Raw genomic sequence first — 21,688 nt, 5'->3', positions numbered from 1 at the left:
TGTGTGTGTGTGTGTGTGTGTGTGTGTATGAATATGAGAGAAAGAGAGAGAGAGACAGAGAGACAGGTATGGCCTTAGGATAGGTGGGAGAAAGAGAAAGACATAGTGTATAAATAATTCTTTTGGCCAACGAAGTATTCACCACTTGAGTTTCCATGATGAAGAAGGTAGAGGTTGCTAGAGTAGGCCAGGACCATTAGCTGTGATCACGATTGGCTCCAGAAGTGTTCTTCCTCCTTTCTAGATAAATTTGAAATCTGGAATCCATGGAATGGTTTAACTCTACCTTTGAAGGAGAGGACTAAAGCCTACTGATCTGTGACTTAGTGGTATAGTTCATGCCCTAAAACCATTCCTCAGATACTCCACCAGTAGCAAAGACCATCATCTTCCATATGCCCCTGACTTCTATAGACAAGAGATCTCAATCTAGACAGAAATGATAACATCCCTAGAAAAACACTAGGCTAGGCTACTTAAGTTTGACTACCAGGGCCCTACTTTTCTGTTAATACTGAAAATGACCTTCAGCTAGGTCATAGAAGATACACCAAAGGCCTGGGTTAAAAGGTCTATATGCATTCTGTGTTACCTAAGTGGATCTTTCCAAGGACAGCCACTACTGTAAGGAAGTTTACTTTTCAAATCTAGGGAAGTATATTATTTTTCTTATGCTTTTTTTTATTCTGAGACAATAATACTACTTGCTTTTCTTTTTACATTAACATTGGAGATTCTACAGCTATATAATTTTTTTCATCACATATGTTTCCAAGTCAGTAGGCACCTGTTACAGCTATCGTATGATGGAGGAAAGGGACACTCAGTGACATTTTGTGAAAACCATTCCAATGTAATCAGAGTGGCATGCTAAATTCTTTCTCCCAATCAGTTGGTAGTTGTAGAGTTAGAACATCAAGAGAAAGCATTAGCAATCCTTTCATTCAAACAATTTGATTCACTGACTCTTATTAAAGTTCCTGGGTTGGGAGGAAAACGCCAAGGAATTGCCTAAGTTGGAAGAAACAGCATGGAAGGTTCAGGCACTATGTAATAAACATTATCCATTATGGTGATTTGAAAGAAAATGACCCTCAATGGGAGTGTTACTATTAAGAGGTGTGGCATTGTTAGAGTGGGTATGGCCTTGGAGGGGGAAATGTATTACTGTGGGGGTGGGCATTGAGATCTCCTTTGCTCAATCTACATTCATTGTAGTAGATAGTTCACTTCCTGTTGCCTACAGATCAAGATGTAGAACTCTCAGCTACCTCTCCAGCATTATGTCTGCCTGCATCCCACCATGCTTCCCACTGTGATGACAATGGACTAAACCTTTGAAACTGTAAGCTAACCCAAATTAAATGCTTTCCTTTATAAGAGTTGCTGTGGTGCTGGTGTCTCTTCACAGCAACAGAAACTCTAAGACACCCACCCAGAGGGAGTGTATCCCTCTTCCTGCACTTCTTCCTACGTTTTCTCTTCCTTTGGTTGGTTTCCTTTGGACTTGTCGACTTACCTGGAAACCATTCCACAAGCATTACGAACTTACCTTGTTCTTTTAAGGCTTTCACTGGTGGATCATACAAAACCTGAATGTTCAATAAAAACCTCCATTACCTTGCCATGAGGCTCCATCAGGCCAGACTACAAGCTGGCCCTTCCAGAGGTTACTCACCTGGGAGACTGTGATGCCACATTTCTTGGCTAACTCCTCTTTGGCTTCCTCACTGGGGTAAGGGTTGCTGAGATGGGAATAGAAATATTCATTCAGAATTTCTGTGGCTTGCTTGTTGAAATTCCGTCTCTTCCGCCTTCATAAGGAGAAAGGGAGAAGGATAAGAAAGGCTGTGTTAAATAAACAGAGAAAGATCTACTTCTGGAGGATGCATCTTTGGGGAAAGGGTAAGTTCAAGGAAATTTGCAAAAGGGACTGGATGCCTGAACCACGACGCATGACACTTCTGTAGTTCACGTACACTGGAGAAGAAAACCAAGCATATCTGTACATTCAACCACCTTGGGTTTGAATCCTGGACCAGGTAGGTATCACCTGTGTCACTGTGGTGGTCTCTCCCTAAGGATCGGCTTCTTCAACTGAATGTAAAATGCTCCTAAGTAGTGCACAAGGACCATACAAAAGGCATACTCAGTAAAACATTTGACACCGGACAAATCTCAAGCTCAGGGGTTGCACTCCAAGCCTTTCCTTCATGGGAAGGAATTCAAACTGTTCACTTGTGAGGTGGATGGGGTGATTCCCATTCGAAAATGGCATGGTATTCTAAGTCACTCAGCAGGTATGCTGCGGAGATAGTTCAGGTCTGCCTGGCATCAAACCCAGTCTCTTCCTTCTATACACACTGTCTCCTGGCAGCTACACAAAGGATCTGTAGCCCCGAGTTAAAAATAAGTTAAAAATAAGTTATCATTTTCTCTCTTTTCTATCCCCATGCAGATGCATCCAACAGTTTAAAAAGCCATCTGGGGAAGAGGTAAGAAACTGACTGAGATTAACCCCCTGACTGTCTGACCTCCCTCAACTAGAGAGAGGGGGCATTTCTTCAGCAGGAACAGCTGCTAAATGTTAAAATAAAAGCTCACAGAATTCTCCCTCATACACAGGTTGCCAAAAGGAATAAGACCATTTTTCTTTTCATAAAAGCACTTTACTGCTTGAGAGAGAGAGAGAGAGAAGTAGAGAGAGAGAGAGAGAGAGAGAGAGAGAGAGAGAGAGAGAGAGAGAGAGAGAGAGAGAGAGAGAGAGTGCTAATTGAACAAATTTCAAGGGAGAATCACTTTATTGCTTTCTTACCACTAAGGCCTGTGGATAGCTGGATAGTCTCTTAGAAGACTATGGGCTTTTTGTAAGCCAGGTTCCCCCTCTTTGAAGTGGGTAAATTTTTCAGCTTTAAATTCCCTCTGTTAGCACATTTACCTGCCTTGCTTTTGTCAAAGCTGTTCCTCAAGGGAAAGAATTCCAGAACATCTTTGGTTATGCCAGGACATAGACTTTCCACATTTAGCCAACAGAAAGCACTGGTGGCCTTGCTAGACTGGAAATTCTGCTAATATTGTATTTTTCAGGGTCCCTCTTGGATTAATTAACACAATAAAGTACCTGATTTTACCGGATGAACACCATCTGCCCACAGGTACCAACCACATCTGTCCAGATTATGCCAAGCCCAAGTCACTCTCCCAAATCATGCTGAGTTTCCGGGTCATCCAGCATCAGAAATTGGACAGATTGGATTTAGAAGCCCAAAGACAAAAGAGGCATGTGTGGGAAGTCCTTGCATAAAGGACATTGGAGGAAGGTGGTCAATTGGAGGAAGGTGGCCCAGTGGTTAATGTACCCTCTCTGGGTTTGCCTTTAAAGAACTTCTCATTGTTTTTCTTGCAGAGAGTTGTTTTAGACCTGGTGAACTGGACCTGGAATGCTTTTGTGGCTGGAAGAACCCCAATTCTTCAGCCCATTATTTGCAATTAGCATTACAGTGTAGTTTTTGGGAGTCTTCCAACAGAGTTCAAAGGAAAACTCTCTGGAATGAGTATGTGGTGTAGGGACAGTGCAGACAGCTGTTGCTGGTTCTCGGGGTATCATCATGAAGTGATACTATCGCTAGGTGGTCTCTTCTGCTGGGGTGGACTCACTTAGGTAGCTGTCTTAGTCTGTCTCTGAAATCCCATAATCAGATTTCTTCAGAGCTTTAGGAAAGGTAGTGGAAACAACTTGTATGTGAAGGTAAGGTTGAGAGTCGAGACAACTGGTTTCCTTGCTTTAGTGGTACTGGCTGTGGGCCAACATTTGAGATCTCCAGCCAATCAGAAGCAGTGATCACCAATGGGGGGGGGTTATAGTGTGTAGGCAGTTTGCCTGCACCATGTATATGTACTACCAGAAGAGGGTATCAGATCTCCTGTTACAGATGTTTACAGATTGTTTAATTCTAGAAGTAGTACTGGGATCCAACCTGGATCCTAAGGAAGAGCAGGAAGTATTTTTAATTATTGGGCCATCTCTCTCCACCAGGATCTTGGCTTTTAATGTAAGAAAGCGTGGATGCTCATAGACTATTACAGCATTTTAAAGACAGATGCCTGTCTGGTTGTGGCCCATGGGGAATTTCTTTTTTCTTTTCTAAGAGAACCATGATAATGAAAGAACAGATTCCCTCTTGTTGCATGACTCTCATCTGGTCATGGCCCCAGAGTGCTTATCTTTCACATTGACCCCTTAGTTTCACTCCTGATGTCGCTCACTGCTATTTTTGAATGGTTTAGATGAGCCAGTGTGTATCACAGCGCTGCTGACTAATGATGTCAAGTGGTGTTTTTGAGATGGTGGAATGTTCTATGTCTGTGTTATCCAATACAGTAGTCATAGTGACCCGAGGCTTCCATGCAGCTGATATGTGGCTGGTAGAGCTAAAGAACATTTTTTAAGTTAGAATCCTGATTTTATATTTTAATTCAGAGTCAAATGGCCATAAACTATACATGTACCTTTAGATGGATGTTCCCCAAAACTAGGCTCACACAACCATCATGGAAGAGAGAGTTCAGGAGAGTACAGAAACACTGGATGATCACGAAAGCGACTGTTTGCTTTTCCTCTGTAAGATAGCCATTCTTTACCTTCAAACAAGAACAAATCCCTTTGGACCATATTTCCTCCTCTAGCTGTGCTGGTCTAGTCTGAGGGCCACAGGGGTCAGAAGTGGCAAACTTTAGACTCTTCCAAGTTAGTTCATCCTCAGCAGAATCACTACACCAACCTTCCTAAACCAACACTCTCTCTTCTGATACTACGAAGATATAAAAAGGGTAATATATACTAAAGTTATATATAAATATATCACATCATTATATAAGCTATATTTAGTCATATGGTAAAGATGATAATATTTAAATTTGTTAAATAAGATACATACAATGGGTGGCCTGAGGATTCCTATGAGCACTATACTGAAATTACAGAATGATTATTACGTGCCAGAAACTATATTTATTTTTCATATTACCTTACATGTTCTCATGTACAGAATCATCCCCATTTTATAAATACAAAAACTGAGTTTTGGGGATAATAAGCCACTTGTCCATGATCACATGGGCCATTTACACTGTTCGGCCAGAGGTTGAATCCGGTGGTATTACAGAGTTTATGCAACACTTTCTCACAACCCTTCTCTAAACAACACTGTTACTTAAAAGGAGAGATTCAAAATTTCCCTGGTGCAGTTAAGGTTTTCAGTAGGTCTATTCTACTCTTTGGTTCTCATAGTAAGCTCTTGGGTAGGTAAAGCTACTGAAGCTGAATGAGGATGGTTTATGTTCTTTCTGTTACTCCATTTATTTCACCAACATCCTTCTCTTCTGAAATGCAAGATGTCTTCAGTTTCCTGGATATTTTCTCTTTTGATGGAGTTGGTAGGTGGATGTTATTATGGATAACATGCAGTTCTATGTTTACCTGTAAGGGGTGCCCATGAGACATTACCTATCAGAATGCAGGACCCATATTTATATATCATATTTGCTATTCTAGTAGCTAAAACACCATCTGGTTAATACCAAGAGTCTAATTAGATGCATAAACAACTCTGAATATAGTGTCAGTCTTCTTTTGTTTTACTGACGTCTTTACCTTTGCTTTGGACCTGATATTGGTAACTCAGAACATAGTCTAGGGGTATATCTCTAAGTTATACTAAGGTATAACCAAGTACTATTGGGAAAAAAACCTTTTTAAATTATTGCTTCAAAACTACTAGATGTTTAAGAAGCTCCCCCTTTTAGTCTCTTTCAGAGAAACACAATGTGTAATACTGAATAAACTAACCAAGATGGACAGCACATAGCTTGAGATGATAAATGAATGAATGGAATTTGAAATTCAACTTTGCTGGCATACTTCCATCAATGTGAGGTAAAGAGAAAGGCTATAATCTTAGTTGGAGATATCTGGGCTAAGAGTTCACCTGAGATGACCAGTGAGTGGGACTTTAAGGTCCCTGACTCTGCTGTGTATGATGCCTTCTCCTTCAAGTGACTGTGATGGTGACCACAATGGGGTCTCACCTTGTGACTATGTCAAACTTTAACAAGGAGAGTTTGGCTTGCAGGCCACCAGAAAGAAAGTAAGCGGTCAGACTGTGAAATGCTTCTAGACAGGGGTGGCCTCCACCAACCAAAGCTCTCTAAATACCACAGAGAACAGGGAGTTTATTGCATGTGAGTATCATATGTAGCCACAGCCTCTGTAGATACCTTGGTGGAAGCTTTTGTGAGGACCTAGCTGAGTTATGCCCAAACTATAGGCCAACAGGAACTGCAAGGTAATAAATGTGTACAGTTTTAAGCTGCTAAATGTGTGGTAATCTGGACACAGCCATTGAAAGTTAATAGGAGGCATGTCCCACCATAAAGGAGAGTAACAGTCATTTCTACACACTTATTAGATCACAAAGACTAATCCTATTACTGAATCAAGTCCTTTTTGTATTCCATTTGTCTTCCATGAAATCTTATTTCATGAGGCCCTGCCCATCAGATGCACGGTTTGGGGGTGTACGATGGGGGACACATGAAAACCCATATTGAGTGCTGAATCTCTCTCTCATGGGAGTTGGTTTAGCTCTCTCCTACAATTACTGGTAGGAGACTAGGTAGTTCCCTGACCAGGAAGTTTGGGCAGGCATTGATTTGAGAGCTGGGAAAGTCATTTGTTTCACCCTGGGCCAGCATTTGGGGTGACATTTTTCTGACAAATATAGCCATACAAAGAGATAAGACCACCATTCACTATAGGGTGGCTGCTTCTGTTTTGAATTTTGGTTAAGATGTGGTGATTTGAAGGTTTCTTACTCAAGTAAGAAAGAGATCCTGTGTTAGAGTGACTGCCCTTCTGGTTCTAATTGGTCCGAGTCCAGTGGAAAGAAAAGAAGCGTATACAAACACATCTAGTCCTGTGTCCTTTTAGGATCTAAATTTCAAGTGGGCGCAATGAGAGGGAAGCAAAGAGATATCCATATGGACAATGGTTCTGTTTTGATCATTTCTCCCCTTTCTCTCTTAAACAACAACAACAACAAAATAAAAACAAGCAAACAAAAAACCAGTCTGGGCCCAACCTTTCTTTCCCTTTCTTCTTCTCTTTCTTTCTTTTTCTAGCCCTGCCCCTCCACAGGCTCTACCAAGGTAAATAGCAACCACAGCATTTTAACTAAGGAAGTTACCATGGGGATGTAAGCAACAGACGAAGCGTGGTCAACAAGACAGAAGCCACCAGTCGCTCACATTGTGAGAATGGCTGTCTTAGAGGAAGCAGACTAGCAGCAGGCCACTGGGCAAGAGAGACAGAGGGCACTGCTGCGGGAGGTTGATTTTTTGCCTACTATTATATCCCTACACCTGGGCAGGAAGCATTCCTTTTATTTATTTATTCATTGTTTGTTTTTTTTTTTTTTTTTGGTTTTGGTTTTTCGAGACAGGGTTTCTTTGTATTGCTTTGGAGCCTGTCCTGGCATTCACTCTGTAGACCAGGATGGCCTCGAACTCACAGAGAACTGCCTGCCTCTGCCTCCCAAGTGCTGGGATTAAAGGTGTGCACCACCAACACCCAGCTATTTTTTAAGACTTAAATTTAATTTTGAGTATATGCATATAGATGTCTGACTATAGTGTCTGTGTGCCTGTGGCAGTCAGAAGAGGGTTCTAGTTCCCCTGCAGCTTATGTTACGGTGGTTACAAACTGCCCTTGATGTGCTTGCTGGGAACTGAACTCAGATCCTCTGCTGGGGCAGCTTGTGATCTTAATTGCCAAGCCATCTCTTCTGCCTCATCCCCCTTTTACCTTCTCTTGACTGTGGGATTCTATTAACCGAGAGGTGTATCTTGCAGGCTGGCATTCTTATCTCATGCAATCCAAAAACACAATGAGAGGGGGGAGGTGGGAGAAGATGCTGGGGACTTTTAAATAGGTCCATAGACCACAAAAGACTAGCACTGCGAAGATAGAGAAAACGCAGGTCGGAGAGCTGAATAATGCATGATATCAGAGAGGAAAGCAATCCTGGAATAGCCATGAATCTTTCAGTCTGATTCAAAAGGAACAAAACCATATACATCGTAAAATAGTGTGCTGACCATGACATCCTAACATTCGGTAATAAAAGTCTTACCCTGGGAATGTTTTCAGAAATTGTACACTACAAAAGATGACTAATTCGAGATGAATTGTGGATTATATCTACACTATAAGAAACATTTGCTAGGCCAATTGCCAAAATCTTCTTCTAGATAAAGATAAAATCTGATTATCACTCTCTCTGAGGTTTGAGAAGCGAAGCCAAGGCCTCAAGTAAATTCACTTGTCTTTATAGTAGAAGAATTAAGAGTTAGTCTTTTGTTTTCAGTTCTCAATACTGCTTTTTAAAGGACCATTCTAGCCTCATTTTTGTCAAACGAATCTTTTGAATTCATAAGACAGGTCATGAGCATCACCGGAGTCAGATAGAAAGCATCAAACCAAGCAACGGAGCCCGTATCAAGCTACCTTCTTGCCTCTCTATGCTCAGAGAAGCATGTGGTGTTCAACTTTGGACTTCTTAAGCAGCCCACAGTATAGTGCATGGCAATCTACTAAGAAATATTTCTTAAATTCGATGGAGTACACTCTCTGTCTCTACGCTATAGGAAAGCCAGTTTTCAAGCACTTAGATCCAGCCCTCTTGGAGGAAGTATCACCATGGTCTTCTGGTATAATGACAATAAGCATATAGCTATGATCTGTCCAAACAGTCCTGTGTAAACAACAACAACAAAAACAAAAATCCTGCCTAGCCTCTCATTGTCACCAGTGCTGCTCACCAAGAGTGGAACAGCAACAGCAATAAGCATTATCTCTTGCCATCATGAATTTTTTCCCAGCACTATATGAAACCAGTGGTCTATCCTGTCTCCCAGCCTGTGTTCCTCAGACCTTAGAACTGCACTCAGAAGAGTGTTTGGCTCAGCATCCAATGTTGTAGAGCTTCAGAGAGGACCAACTTATGACCCTCTACTCTGTTGCATTGTGTTTCTCCTTAAAGGTGCTCCTGGTAACCTTTCGAGACAATCCAGAGACTCACCTCGCATCCAGAAACCGAGAGCGCAGGATCATGACCGCCTCGCATGTGCTCTGCTTAAGCTGCATCTGGATGGAGCTGAACTTGCGGTGGATGATGCTGACCATCCGCTCGATCTCCTTCGGGGAGATGGGCCTGGTCCGGCTTTGCTCTCGCAGGAGGTTCATCACATGGGTGGTGAACTCATTGCACGCCTGCGTGGCAACAGAGTGAACATGGGTGAGCTGAAGTTCATGTATTAGCAAGCAGAGTTCACCATATGTGACTGTGGTGCTTTTCTAAAGACTTGTACAAATGAAGAAAGCTAGAAGATTTTGTGGCATTTTATCAAATTTGATAGCTAGAATAAACGATTGTCTGGAAACTCCTTTTCTTCCCAGTGACTCTAGCTCTACATTTTGGCTCTGGCTGCAACTTCTTAAGGGAAAAATCAAGTTCTGAATCATTTTTCCTATGATTTTATGACAGTGAAAGGGGTGATACTTAACATCCTTCCCGGCCTTTTGCCCCTATGTGAAGAGCCAAGAGACTTGAGGTCAAATACATCACAAGCTTTCTCTGCCTTACTCATTATCACCAACATGGTAGAACTTCCAAATATTTGATTTTGGGACATGTAAACAGTCAAGAGTTTAAGTAGAAGCACAGCATCAAAAGCTCTGGCAAGTCTTGCCAGAGATTTCTTATTAGCTGACTTTGAGTTTCATCTGAAGAAGCCACACTGCCCCCGTGCCTGGTCTACAATGCAGGGGACTCTATCCCCATGAAGCTTATAAACCGAGCATCCAATGTGATTTAGAGATTCTAGCAAACACCCCTGTAGGAGTAGACAGCCATGGGAGTCAAAGTGGAAATCTAACTTCTCTACTTCTTATTTTCCAGTCGGAAAACTGTGCTCCAAAGTGATGAACAGATTTTCCCAAAAGCACCCGGGAGGCATGAAAGGACCAAAGTGTGACCCAAATGCCTGCTATCATTTATGGGCCTGGGAATTTGGAGCCTAAACTCACTCTTTGAGAAACCACGACCTTCTCTTTCAGTCACTAATACTTAAGATCCATAGTCTAGTTTCATTAGCTGAACACTCAATAAAATATCTATTCGCCGATTAACTCGCAGCAATGCTGTAAAACTGTATTAGATTTGTAATGAAAAGAGCAAGATGGCACTTTGAGAACTTCAAACTCAGGACTCAAAGGACTCCAAGTGTAATATGAAGAGCAGAAACATGCTTGTTACTAACAACATTGCATTACTGTGTTTTTTATACCAGAAAGCTCTTCATATGTATCAGTAATGCGGTACCAATAGCAAGAGCCCACACTCAATACCAATTCAAGTATTCTCTGAGGTTGGATGACCAAAGAAACATGGGCAGAGCCATTCACAGGGTGGAGTCTGAACGGCACAGTGGGAGACCTGCTTTGAACCCTGCCCCTATGAATACTTATGTAAATTCTTGCATTATCAAAAGGCACATCTTATCCACCTGGGAGATTTAATTATTCTTCAACCCTCTAACACATTAAATGGTACCCATGTTTTTGTGCATAGAGACTTAAATGGAGAGGCGATCATTTGTATGGACAAGGAAATGGACTGAGAGAGAGATTGCCTGGGTCTCTGCCTGCAGGACTTACTCAATAGTGGTATTGGGGAAGCTCTTTAATGTATCTGTGTTTCTTTCCCTTTGTGAGCTGGTATGATAATCCCCTACCTACCTAAGAAGGTGCAGCAGAGACCTGCAGAGTTACTACGTGTGCAATGCATACATGGGCCAATGAATCTGTGTCTTCATTATGGCTTCAAAACATAGGTAACTTAGGGGCTGGAGAGATCACTCAGAAGCTAAGAATATTTGCTGCTTGTAGATGATCTAGGTTTAGTTTTTCAGCACCCACATGGCAGCTCACAACCATCTGTACTGCAGTTCCAGGGGATCTGAGACACTTTTCTGTCCTTCTTGGGCAAGGCATACGTGTGGTGCACTTACAAACATTCAGGTAAAACATTTACATATAAAATTAAGTAAGTAAATACAGAGGTAACTTAGAAAATCGCCATAATATCCTGATAGAGAAAACTTCTGGAGGCTCCATTTCTGTCTTGTTAAAAATAAATGTGACAATAAATACCCCCTTTATACTCCGTAGGAATATGCTGAAGAAAAAAGCCAAAAATGAGTCTATATAGCATACTCCATTCAGAAAAGTGTTATCAAGACTGGATTTGTTACAACCTTATTCCCAAGCCAAACTCAGGCTTTGGAACTGTACCACAAAGACAGGGAATTAAAACCTGGCAGTGAGCTAGCAGGAATTCCTAGCCCCCGCAACCCCCTGTGACACTGAGTAGAATGTGGGTTAGGTTCTTAGCAAGCCCACAGCCATCTTTCTCAGGAAACAAAGCAATCTGCTGGGCTGCAGTATCCCCACCTCTAGGGGACTGGTAGGGAGCAGGAGCTGCAGGCTGGGAGGTTTTGTCAAAAACGTAACAGTTCTCAGCTGGGAAGCCACAGTGCTTGGCAAATAATAATGTGTTCCATTACAGCAAATCAAAATATTCACAATATCTGGTGTTTAGTTGGGACATTTTATCCCAGGGCCTTTTATGTTTTGCAATGAACAGACAGGAGTCCTTCCACCCTCTGCTGAGGTGGAGCAAAGCAGCCACTGGACAGCTGGGAGAACACACAGCCGAGGTTTGATGATTCTGAGCTTGTCTTAGATGACAGGTCATAATGGTCCACATTCTTCTAGGACCTGAACTGTCTACAACAACCCCTAGTTCCCCACCATGACAATGTCAGAAGCTGGGCTGCTACTACTAAGTCAAGTGCTCACTCTGTGGCAGTGGAGTATATATTTGAGGATAAAACAAAATAGAATCCTCAAGGTTCAGTGGACTCTATTATGGACTATTATAGGGAACCATGATGAAGAGTTTGAGCCACTTTGTGGGGCAGGGAGAACTCTAGAAAGATCTCCCAAGTAGGCTGCCCAAGAGCATCTGGTGCCCCAACAAATTAAGGAGAGGCCCACGTAGGGAACCTCAAAAGGTCTAGATTTTGGCTGGCATCCTGCATGTTATACAATCCATCTTCTTCCCGTCTCCTTCTAACTGAGTGTGGTGCCAGTCTCACTCACAAAAGGTAAGAGGAGCCCAAGAGCTCCCTTAGTTGTGAACTGAGTTACTCCACCCCGCAGCACTGGTGATTTAGACTCCAATGACTTTGTTTATAAAAGATAAAAAAACTCCTCAAAGCAACAAGAGGGTCATTTTTATAAACAGCACTTGGAATAAGATTCATTGTTTCTGATACCATGGTTTTTAAATGTGAATACGTCAGCTTTTAACTGCCTTAGCCACCAACATGATCTGCTACAGAAGTCTTTTATCATTGTCATTTAATAATGATGAAAGTTGCTAGAAGCTTCTTTATTTAATAACCTTGGGATAAAATAGTAGCTCGTTTGGTTGGGTTTATATGGAGGGCTGGGGGTGAGGGAAGAGGTGGTAGTCAATTATCGTGTGGTTATCTGTTATCAATATACAAAGAACAAAACAAAGACAGAAAAAATGACGGTAACAACTATGAACATGGAAAGTGACATTTTACTTGACTAAGGTTCCCTACTTTTAACAAAGCCCCCATGAGGAACGGTTGCAGAAAAATGAAGAAGATGGATCTCTCAAACATACCAGCTAAAAGGTTAACAGCGCCATCGCCTCACAAGCAGCTATTTATTATAATTAACAAACTAATTTTAATAAAGTGTTAAGCATCCAAAATGTGTTAAGCAGAATTCACTTCTACCCAGAAACTGCCCACATAAATAAGGAGACATGATGCTTCACTTCCTAATTCTAATAAATACACAAGACAAGTCGACCACTGCTACGTTTGCATAATTTGCTGCATACTCGTGGGGCTTTCCCCGAAGCTCTTCACTTCCAACATCTCTATGATTTAGAATAGGCAGGAATCCATGAGAAATTTCTAGAGAGAACATTTATATCCCTAGCCTGGTGCCAGTAAGTCCAGCCCAGGGAGGCAAAAGACACGCTTGTTATTCTTCATTGACCCATGTCTATACTTCCTTTTTCCTAAATGAAGACAGGCCTAGTTTTAGTAAGAGTCAAAACAGGGCTCCAGGACAACCTCAGTTCATCACTGGATGTGTGACCTCAGACACACATCTAACCCTTTCATCTCAACTTCCTCACCTGCATTAAATGGTCCAATGCATCCAACAACAAAATGGCGCGGAAGAGCAAGTGCGATTACATTGGCCCTGATGTTTTGCAACAGTAAGTATGCTATTGAGATGGACTACTGCTGCCCGAGTGTCACCCATTTTGGATGAGGATGGAAGAGGGACAGGGGGTATCAATGGAGAAATCAATTCTGTGCTGTCTGCATCCCAAGCTAACAATAAAGCCATCTTTCAACACCTCCAACTCTAACACACATTGCAGTTGTGTGATTAAAGGAAGCTGTATTCTGAGTTCCTTTCATGCCTTGCTTATCTGACATGAATTAACTTAGATGTCAGGTCTAGGCAGGTTTCTAGGCAGAGGCCAGGCTTCCTGGGGAAGGAAAAGTAAGAATAGCACAAATGAGAGAAACCAAGAGGCCGTCCAGGGACCTTTATAAGAAGAGTCTGCATGTGCATCTTCTGAAGTTATCTCACTAAATTAGGGCAGAGTCCAGATTCAGGATGGCACAGGTGGGGAAAAGCACCGCGATTAGGCAGGATTTATCTCAGACTCCCCTGGGACCTGAGGCAAGTCTCCATGAGCCAACATTGTGTCAAGAACATTTGTTCTTTTCCAAGAAGGTACAGGGCAATGACTCACAGTTCTTAACATGCTGACTTTTATTTTCCTTCCTTCAGCATTCAACGACACCTGTCTGATGGGTGAATTTCAGTATGCTTAACGTAAGGAGGCACAGCATTCCCCCTGCATAAAAGAGTTGACTTCGTGAGTACCCTCCATTTCAAAGGTGGACGGGAGTGCAATAATGAAATTTTCTCCACTTTAAATTTTAAAATGTCCATTTCTATTTTAAAATTTAAATTTTCTATTAAGTTTGCACTTTCCACCTATCTAGGTTGCCATAAGTTGAGTGGTTTTTTTTTCCTTATCTGGTTCATAAAAATAGTAAAAGAAAATCTAATTCAAGGGAAAAATCATATAGAACATGGGTGCAGTATAGAATCCAATGGTGACAACAAATATATTTGTTGGCTAAATAAGTGAATGAAAGTCAGACAATAAAGGACTCCTGATAGAGCACTATTGTTCACAATGGCTGGAAAAACAGCACTGATTCTAAATGTCTAAGGGACAGAAGGGGCTTTCCCTCAAAGGAGGTAGCTTTGTCATCATCAGGATACCTTATCTCTGTGCTTTGTGCCTTAAAGTCATTGTATTCTTTCAATCAGGGGATATCCATCATAAATCTACAGTTCTCTATCAAATGCCTAAGCCTTCAGGATACAGTAATGCGGGTCCACGACACTGTCAAAGAATGCTTGGGCTGGAGTTGAGGTTGGTATGACTCTAGGATGCCTCCTAAGATGACCTACTATCTCTGCACATTTGACTCAGCTGATCCCAGAGTGGAAAGGTCAGGTTCAAGTGTCCCTTCCCATGCCATGCATATTTCTTAATGTCTTCATTTACAATATCATGTTGTTTAGTGTCTTGCCCAGTGTAAGGCTTAGGCTTTCAATAGTTGAGACCAGGGTCTTGGTGGGATTCAAGACTCTAAGGCGATAAGCCCTGACCTCTGGGAAAGGCCAAACCAAGGAAGATTTGCAAGCTGTGGGCTGCAGTATTTTCTGCCCTTCCTTGGCCAAGGGCTACCTTGAGGCCCATTCTTCAGGGGTGTGGTTACCTGCTCATACTTCTCCAGCTCCGTGTGGTAGATTTGTCTGATCTGTGACAGTTTGGCTCTGTAGTCAGAATGCTCCACCGAGTTGTCTGAACCTGCACCCCCGGAAGCTGCTGCCGCCGCCGCCGCTGCTGCTGAGCCCCCTCCCTTCTCGGGCCCTGCCACCCCCTCTGCTAACAGCATGTTGTCCAGTCGCATCAGCTGGGGGTCTGTGGGCTCCTCTTCTTGGGCTCCCCGAATACTCAAAACTACAGAGAAAGAAAAAAGGGAAAAGTATTAACGACAACGCAGGGGAAACATCTAACAAGCACGAAACACAAGAACCCAACTATGTTCCTCTGCTAAATTAGCTTCTAGATTACGTGCCCTATGGCATGCGGAGAACTGAGGAAGGGCAAGACAAGAACAGAGAGGGTGAGACTGTGGAAGGAGACTCACTTTGCTCCAAAGAAACTCTACTTAGATGACGTACTTAGAGTAGAAGAATGGTGGAGTTGGGACCAGGAGGAGGGGGGTGGGAAGTCAGTGTGTTATATGTGGAGTTTTACTTGGGGAAGATGAAAGGAGTTCCTGGAAACCCAGCACTGTGGTCACATCTATAATCCCAGCATTCAGCTAGTGGAGCCAGGAGAATCAGAAGTTCAAGGTGGTCAACAACATCATCATCATCATCATCATCATCATCACCACCCCCGTGTGTGTGTGTGTGTGTGTGTGTGTGTGTGTGTGTGTGTGTGTGTGTGTGTGTGTGTGTTACAAGTCACCCTGGGCCATATGAGGTCTTGTCTCTACCCTCCCGCCAAAGAGAGAGATGATGGTGATGTTCACAACCATGTGAATCTACTTAATGCCATCAAACTGAGCACTACATTTTTATGCAAAAAAGGGCATTTTTTCATTTCTTACATTAGAGTTCTCTTTGTGGCTTTTACTCTGTGACTTTCTTTGTAAAACTGGATTAACCTATATTTTCATTGCCAAAATAACTTCCACAAGGCCAATCCAGCTCATGCAATTAAATCCTGAAACCTTTTCCGTGGTCTAGCTGAAAGAGTGAAGATTAGTCTAGAAAAATGGGAACACTAATTAATCCCAGTTTAGGGGCATGCTGGTTTTAAAGCTGAGATCCTTCTGTTCTGGATGTTAAGCGCTCTGTTCTGTGCAAAGCAAGGGTGTGGTCTTTGTAACGAGATGTTTTCACAGATTCAGCAACTCTGGGGTTCTGGTAGGATGGAGTTTCAGATAGAAATCTGGCTACTTTTTAAGGAAACAGCACAACTTTGTGGGTGGGGTGACTTAGACTGAAGGGGATGGAGAGATTCAGCGGAGTGGCTCATTGGAAATGCTTCTGTACCCCCTGCACATCATCTGCTGTCACATAAACAAACCACTCAACCAAATCCAGTTGGGGCTCCAGCAGCCAAGCCTTCGTGGAAAGACAACATTAAGACTGTTTCCAATTTTGAGAAAAGCCAAAGAGAATTCTGGAAAAAGCAGAAAAGGAGGGAAGGACTTAGAAGATGTGAAGAGGGCCACTCTGTGGACCTTGCCTAGGGATGAAGGAGATGGGATCTAAGTTCCAGTGGATGGACAAGGACTACTAGAATCAAGAGCTGTTTGGGGTTACCAAGAACTTCCTGTCTCCTAGACAGCCCTCCTCACTCCAGGGGCTGTGATGGGGAAGACAGGAATGACCTCAACATATGGAGACGCAGCTAAAGCCATCCCTTTACAAGTAATGCCCGTATCACTGCTGGCTGTGCCCACGTGCTCCTGGATTTCAGAACTTTCAAGACGTACCATCCTTCATTCCAAAGGAAATCCCAATTCCTGTTCCAGAAGAAACACTACAGCATGGCTTTCATCAAACACAGGACAGTAGGAGGAAGGACACCAGGTAGCGGCGAAGATTACAAAAGGTACTTCTTGATGAAGTACAAAAGAGAAGAAGAAAGGAAGGAAAGATGTAGAGGAGAAAAGAAACCTGTTGGCATGCACACTGCAACACTTGGGTACCCATTAGTTTTCCCCCTTTACACCAAAAGTGTTCTTCCACGTACAAGTCAAGTTGCTACAGTGGGGTAGCATATGGTGAAATGATTGTAGTGGGATACTTTGAGGGTCACCCTCAATGAACTCTCATTCGGGTGGGCTCAAGCGTTTCTATAGAAACTGTCCCGTTGGCTGGCTATTGACAACAGAGCCGGGTTCTTCTGTGTTTTGAACATTTTTACTCAGATCTTCAAAGTCCTCCGAAGAACTCTACACTAACAAAGGTTCTTTAAGATAGTGACGGAATGAGGACACTTCTTCCTGAGTGGCAGGCTCCAAAGACACTGAGCAGAATCGATCCTTCCATATCGGGCCTCAAAGTCCAGCCCCCACCCCTTTCATGAAGGTATGAAGGCATCATTTAGAGGGTGTCTGGGTATGTTTCTTTGCCTGGTGAATTTTAATTATTTTATAAGCCATTCAAAATTTTAAAAAAGAAATTACTTCTGAGCTATAAAAACACAAATACATTGTTTTAGATTGATAATGTAAGATATTTTCCCTAAGGCAATTTTCTTTGTTTAAAACATACTTTATTTATTTTTAGTTTTTTATGTGCATTGGTGTGTTGCCTGTATGTATGTCTGTGTAAGGGTGTTGGGTCTCTTAGAACTGGAGTTACAGACAACTGTGAACCACGCTGTGGGTACTGTGAATTGAACCCGGGTACTCTGGAAGAGTACCCATGTTCTTAGCTCCTGAGCCACCTCTCCGGCCATCTAGGGCAATATTCTCACCCTTATTCATTCACTCTTTCATTCGTTCAACATAGATCTTACTATAGACCCATGGCTGGCCTCAAGCTCATAAAGCCCCCGTTTGGTCTCCACTGCATGCTGGGATTGCAAACATATCCCACTCTAGCCAGCTCCAAATCCAGTCTTCTGACTCTGATGTCAAACACATTCCTTCAGAAGAGGCCAAAGCAAACTCCCAGGGCTAAAATATTTCCCACGATGCTAAAGCTGGTAACATTTGGCCAGGTGGTAATATGTCCAAGGGCATTCTCCTGGGACTCTGTAGCCTATGACCCTTGCACATGGTCCATCACTAGAGACGATAGCTGTTCTCATCAACAGCAGTACAGTCAGTCAGCACCTCCCCTCCCAGGCTCTGCCTGCCCAAAGCAATGTCAGGTACTCCCCCCTCCTATAGAGCTGATGCTGAAGATGGCCTCCTAAACTCCCAACTCGTCCTCCAGCAAAGCCAGTTGTGAGAGACTGACATCCACAGATCATGTGGGTGACCACGAGCAGGCACACACTGTTGGTTCCTGGATGCTCGATACCCCCTGAGACTAATCTCTCTTCCTACCCCTCTGGATTTCAGTCATGCCCCTGCCGCAGTGCTGTTAAACAACCAAGCTCATCCTCATAAACTCTCCTCAAGCTAATGCATATCTTGCTTGCCTGTGAAAGTTTAAGTATTTTAAATAAGATAAGGATGGAACTTCCTAAGGCTGTTGCGGGAGATGCAGAAGATGACAGTGCTAAGACTATCCAGAGTGGGAGTTCCAGGCAGACGGCGCTGGGGCACACTGATTCCTGTATGGGGAATGAAGATTTGCCTGGGAGTGCGGGATGGGGTGGGCAACGATAAAAGTGCTTAATTTGTACATCACAAATGCTTTAAACAAATAGTCTTTCAAAGGACATTTGGATTTGCTAGAAATATATAAATGGGTTCCACCAGAAATTTGAAAATAAATGAATGAAAAGATGGAGAAAAAAAAACAAAAGCCCAGAAGGACCCACACATACATTGTGTCTTCTAAATTATGCTCTAATAATGAAAATAGGCAATGCTGAAATATGTGTAAGAACTAAATACAAATAGGGGACACTCCTGTGCTGCACCACAGGATGGTTCTGGTCTGGGAGGCCTTACTCTGCATATGCACATTTGGAGAAGGCAAGGAATCTTGCAGGTCCATATTTCTTCCTAGAACAAGATTTCAAGACACCACTATAAAAACAGGTATTGGGATTCACTGACCCGGAAACTGTTCTGCTAGTCAGTTAAAAAAAATCGCACCAGCATTAAATAAATAAATGAAACGGTTGATATGGCTAACAGAAGTGATGTTTCCTATTTATGGCTTGAAGTCAGTACTCTGGTGAGTTGGAGACAAAATGATTATTTAAAAGCTCCTTTTTATTTCTCTAGTACCATGCAAGACTCAAATGAACCTTTCACTGGGACACCAGAGATGTTAACACTCGTCCTCCAAGATCCAATTTCAACCAGCCGAGCTGTTACCTAATCCAGCAGCCATCACATATGATCAGGTTCCTGCCTCCCTGATGGGTGCCCTGCATCCCCTCCTTCTCCCTCCCAACAGCCTTCCCTGGACCGGGCTTTAAAGGGCTCTGTGCCTGTGCACGCTGCTGATACAGCGTTCTAACCGCCCCACTCTGCACACAGCATCAAAATATTTAACCCTGCTAGGTAATCATTCCTAAAGGAGGAGTTTCCTACTCACAAATCACCCCCTCCCATCCCAATCAAGATGGGGAATCACCACAGGTAAGTGATTTATGCAGAAGTTGTCACAGCCCTTAGAAAACCCCTGAAGTCACATTGGCATAGCTGCCATCACCTGCCCTGGGGTTAATCCAGTGCTAAAACTCCAGAGATAAGGAGATTGTCACAGCCTGGTGAGGAGCAGCTCTCACAACTGGCCTCCTGCTGTTGCTGTTCAATCTTTATTTATTTTCTTCACACAAGGAGAAAAATAAACCAAACCCAAAGGCACATTCAAGAGAGGGTTGTGTGAAAAGGACTGTTTTGTCCTTGGCTGAGTGATGTTGGTCCAGAGCCACTCCCATCTGCAACCCACTAGAGGGCACTCTCTCCCCGCCAAGGACTTGTTCACAGGAGGGTCCACCAGCCACCAATGTCTCCTGTAGAGCTGGGGAGATGGATCTCTTGGATTCAAGCTCCCAAAGGTAGGCAGGAAGGGAGGAGGACATATTTGCAGAGGGCATTGTTTCAGGACACGGGGTGAACTTGAGAGTCGCCCAACTGAGCGAGAAGAGACAACTGGAGAAGATGCTGTACGAACATGTGGCTTAGGAAAGGCTCAGGGGAACCTTCCTTGGGGTTTCAAGCCACTGAGGCAGAAGCTAAGTTTTACAGTCCCCAGAAAAGAGTAAGTGTCACTGCCTTTTCCAAGCCATTTTGCCACCCCGAAGCCAGTCAGGACGTTGAGGCCTGCGGAACCAGGGGGTATGTACTTTCAGAAACTGAAAATGTTCAGCCCTTGGGAGCCCGATTACAACTTCCATGAACTGGATTGTATCATCTGATGATTTAAAACACAGCTTGCACACTTACAAATTATAAAGGTAGAGTCACTTTGCTAAAACTCAAACAAGTGGGGCACAGCAGGACTCTGGCCACCTTGCCAGCAAGACTGAGTTCTTGGAAGGCAGAGGGAATCTGATGACCCAGCATGATCTCATGGATCTCACAGCATACACCTATTCAGGTATCTTCAGGGCTGTGTACACAGGAGCTAAGTTGGCATCCACGCCTCTGTATCTCCCCACCCTTCTAGGTCAGGCAGCCAGTTCTGTGCAAATATGCCCCACTTTCTAGTACTAAGTTATATTGGAGACAGTAATAACACTTTCTCTCTGCCTATCCATTTCAAGAAAGTCAGATCTGCCTTTCAAACCTGACAGCTCCACACGAGCAACACCATGCTGGAGTTAAGACTGAGTTCCACACACTTAACTTGATATGCTTGCCCTAACCCCGTGTTGTCTGCAGCAAAGGTTCCTGTACAAGGGAGACCAGGCACAGGACCAGTACTGTGAAGGATTTCCAGGAGACCCAAAAGTAGGCTTGACAGCAAAGAGTCCCCAAGTGCAAAGTCACAATAACAACAAAGGGACCCCGTAGAGAAGGCCAAGTTCAGTGAGCCAAATTACAAACCAGGCACCCAAAAGGGGCAACAGACATGGGCTCTGGTTTCTAGAAGTCTGTGGTTTATATTATTTGCAGACCTACATTACACCAACTGCTTTTAGATCTGTGGATCCCCTGTCCTTCTAGCTTCTGTCACTTCCTACAGGCACAGTCATCATCCACAAACTGGTGGATGCTTCTCCAGCTGGGAAATAGCTGTGCTATAAACTGATTCTTTTAAACCATGTCGGGACCCACATCTTCCATTACTTACTACCCTGAAGCTCGGGGTTGTATTTATGGGTGTGCTTCCCTCCCAGTCCACAAGCCTCTTCTGTGTTTGATGGAAAAGCTGTCTGGGTGAATTATTTTAAAGAGTCGTCTATCAAGTAAATGGAAATGATTAACCATTTGATTCCCCCAGTTTCACAATCCAGCATTACAGGCAGCTGCCAGACAGCAGCTGACGGATGGGCTCCAGAGAGCCCACTCAGACCTTAGAGCACCAAGTGGGGAATCTTCCTGGCGGTTAGCCTACAGTGGCCTCTTCTGAGAGGTCCCAGTGTACAGAATCTTGAAGCCTGGGGAATCACCCTGGCACAGGGCTTTGTCTGAGTCAAAAAGTCTCCTACAGAGTCACCGTCCCTGGGCCATTTGGTGGGACGATATCTTTCAATTCTTCTTGGTT

The 21,688-nt window shown here is 43.3% G+C and overlaps 1 protein-coding gene across 1 annotated transcript in view; it reads right to left on the bottom strand.

Annotated features, from left to right (window-relative positions):
• Positions 1 to 21,688, bottom strand: part of Pbx1 (PBX homeobox 1) — a 272,683-nt gene that overhangs the window by 41,427 nt on the left and 209,568 nt on the right. The window contains 3 exon segments of the mRNA XM_005071419.4: positions 1,679 to 1,814; positions 9,138 to 9,328; positions 15,040 to 15,284. Coding sequence (XP_005071476.1) covers positions 1,679 to 1,814; positions 9,138 to 9,328; positions 15,040 to 15,284 — 572 coding nt within the window.

The sequence above is a fragment of the Mesocricetus auratus genome, unplaced genomic scaffold (assembly GCF_017639785.1).
Source record: "Mesocricetus auratus isolate SY011 unplaced genomic scaffold, BCM_Maur_2.0 Super-Scaffold_100676, whole genome shotgun sequence".
Taxonomy (NCBI): Eukaryota; Metazoa; Chordata; class Mammalia; order Rodentia; family Cricetidae; genus Mesocricetus; species Mesocricetus auratus.
Note: the sequence above shows the minus strand (reverse complement) of the source record. Positions and strands in the feature narration are given on the sequence as shown.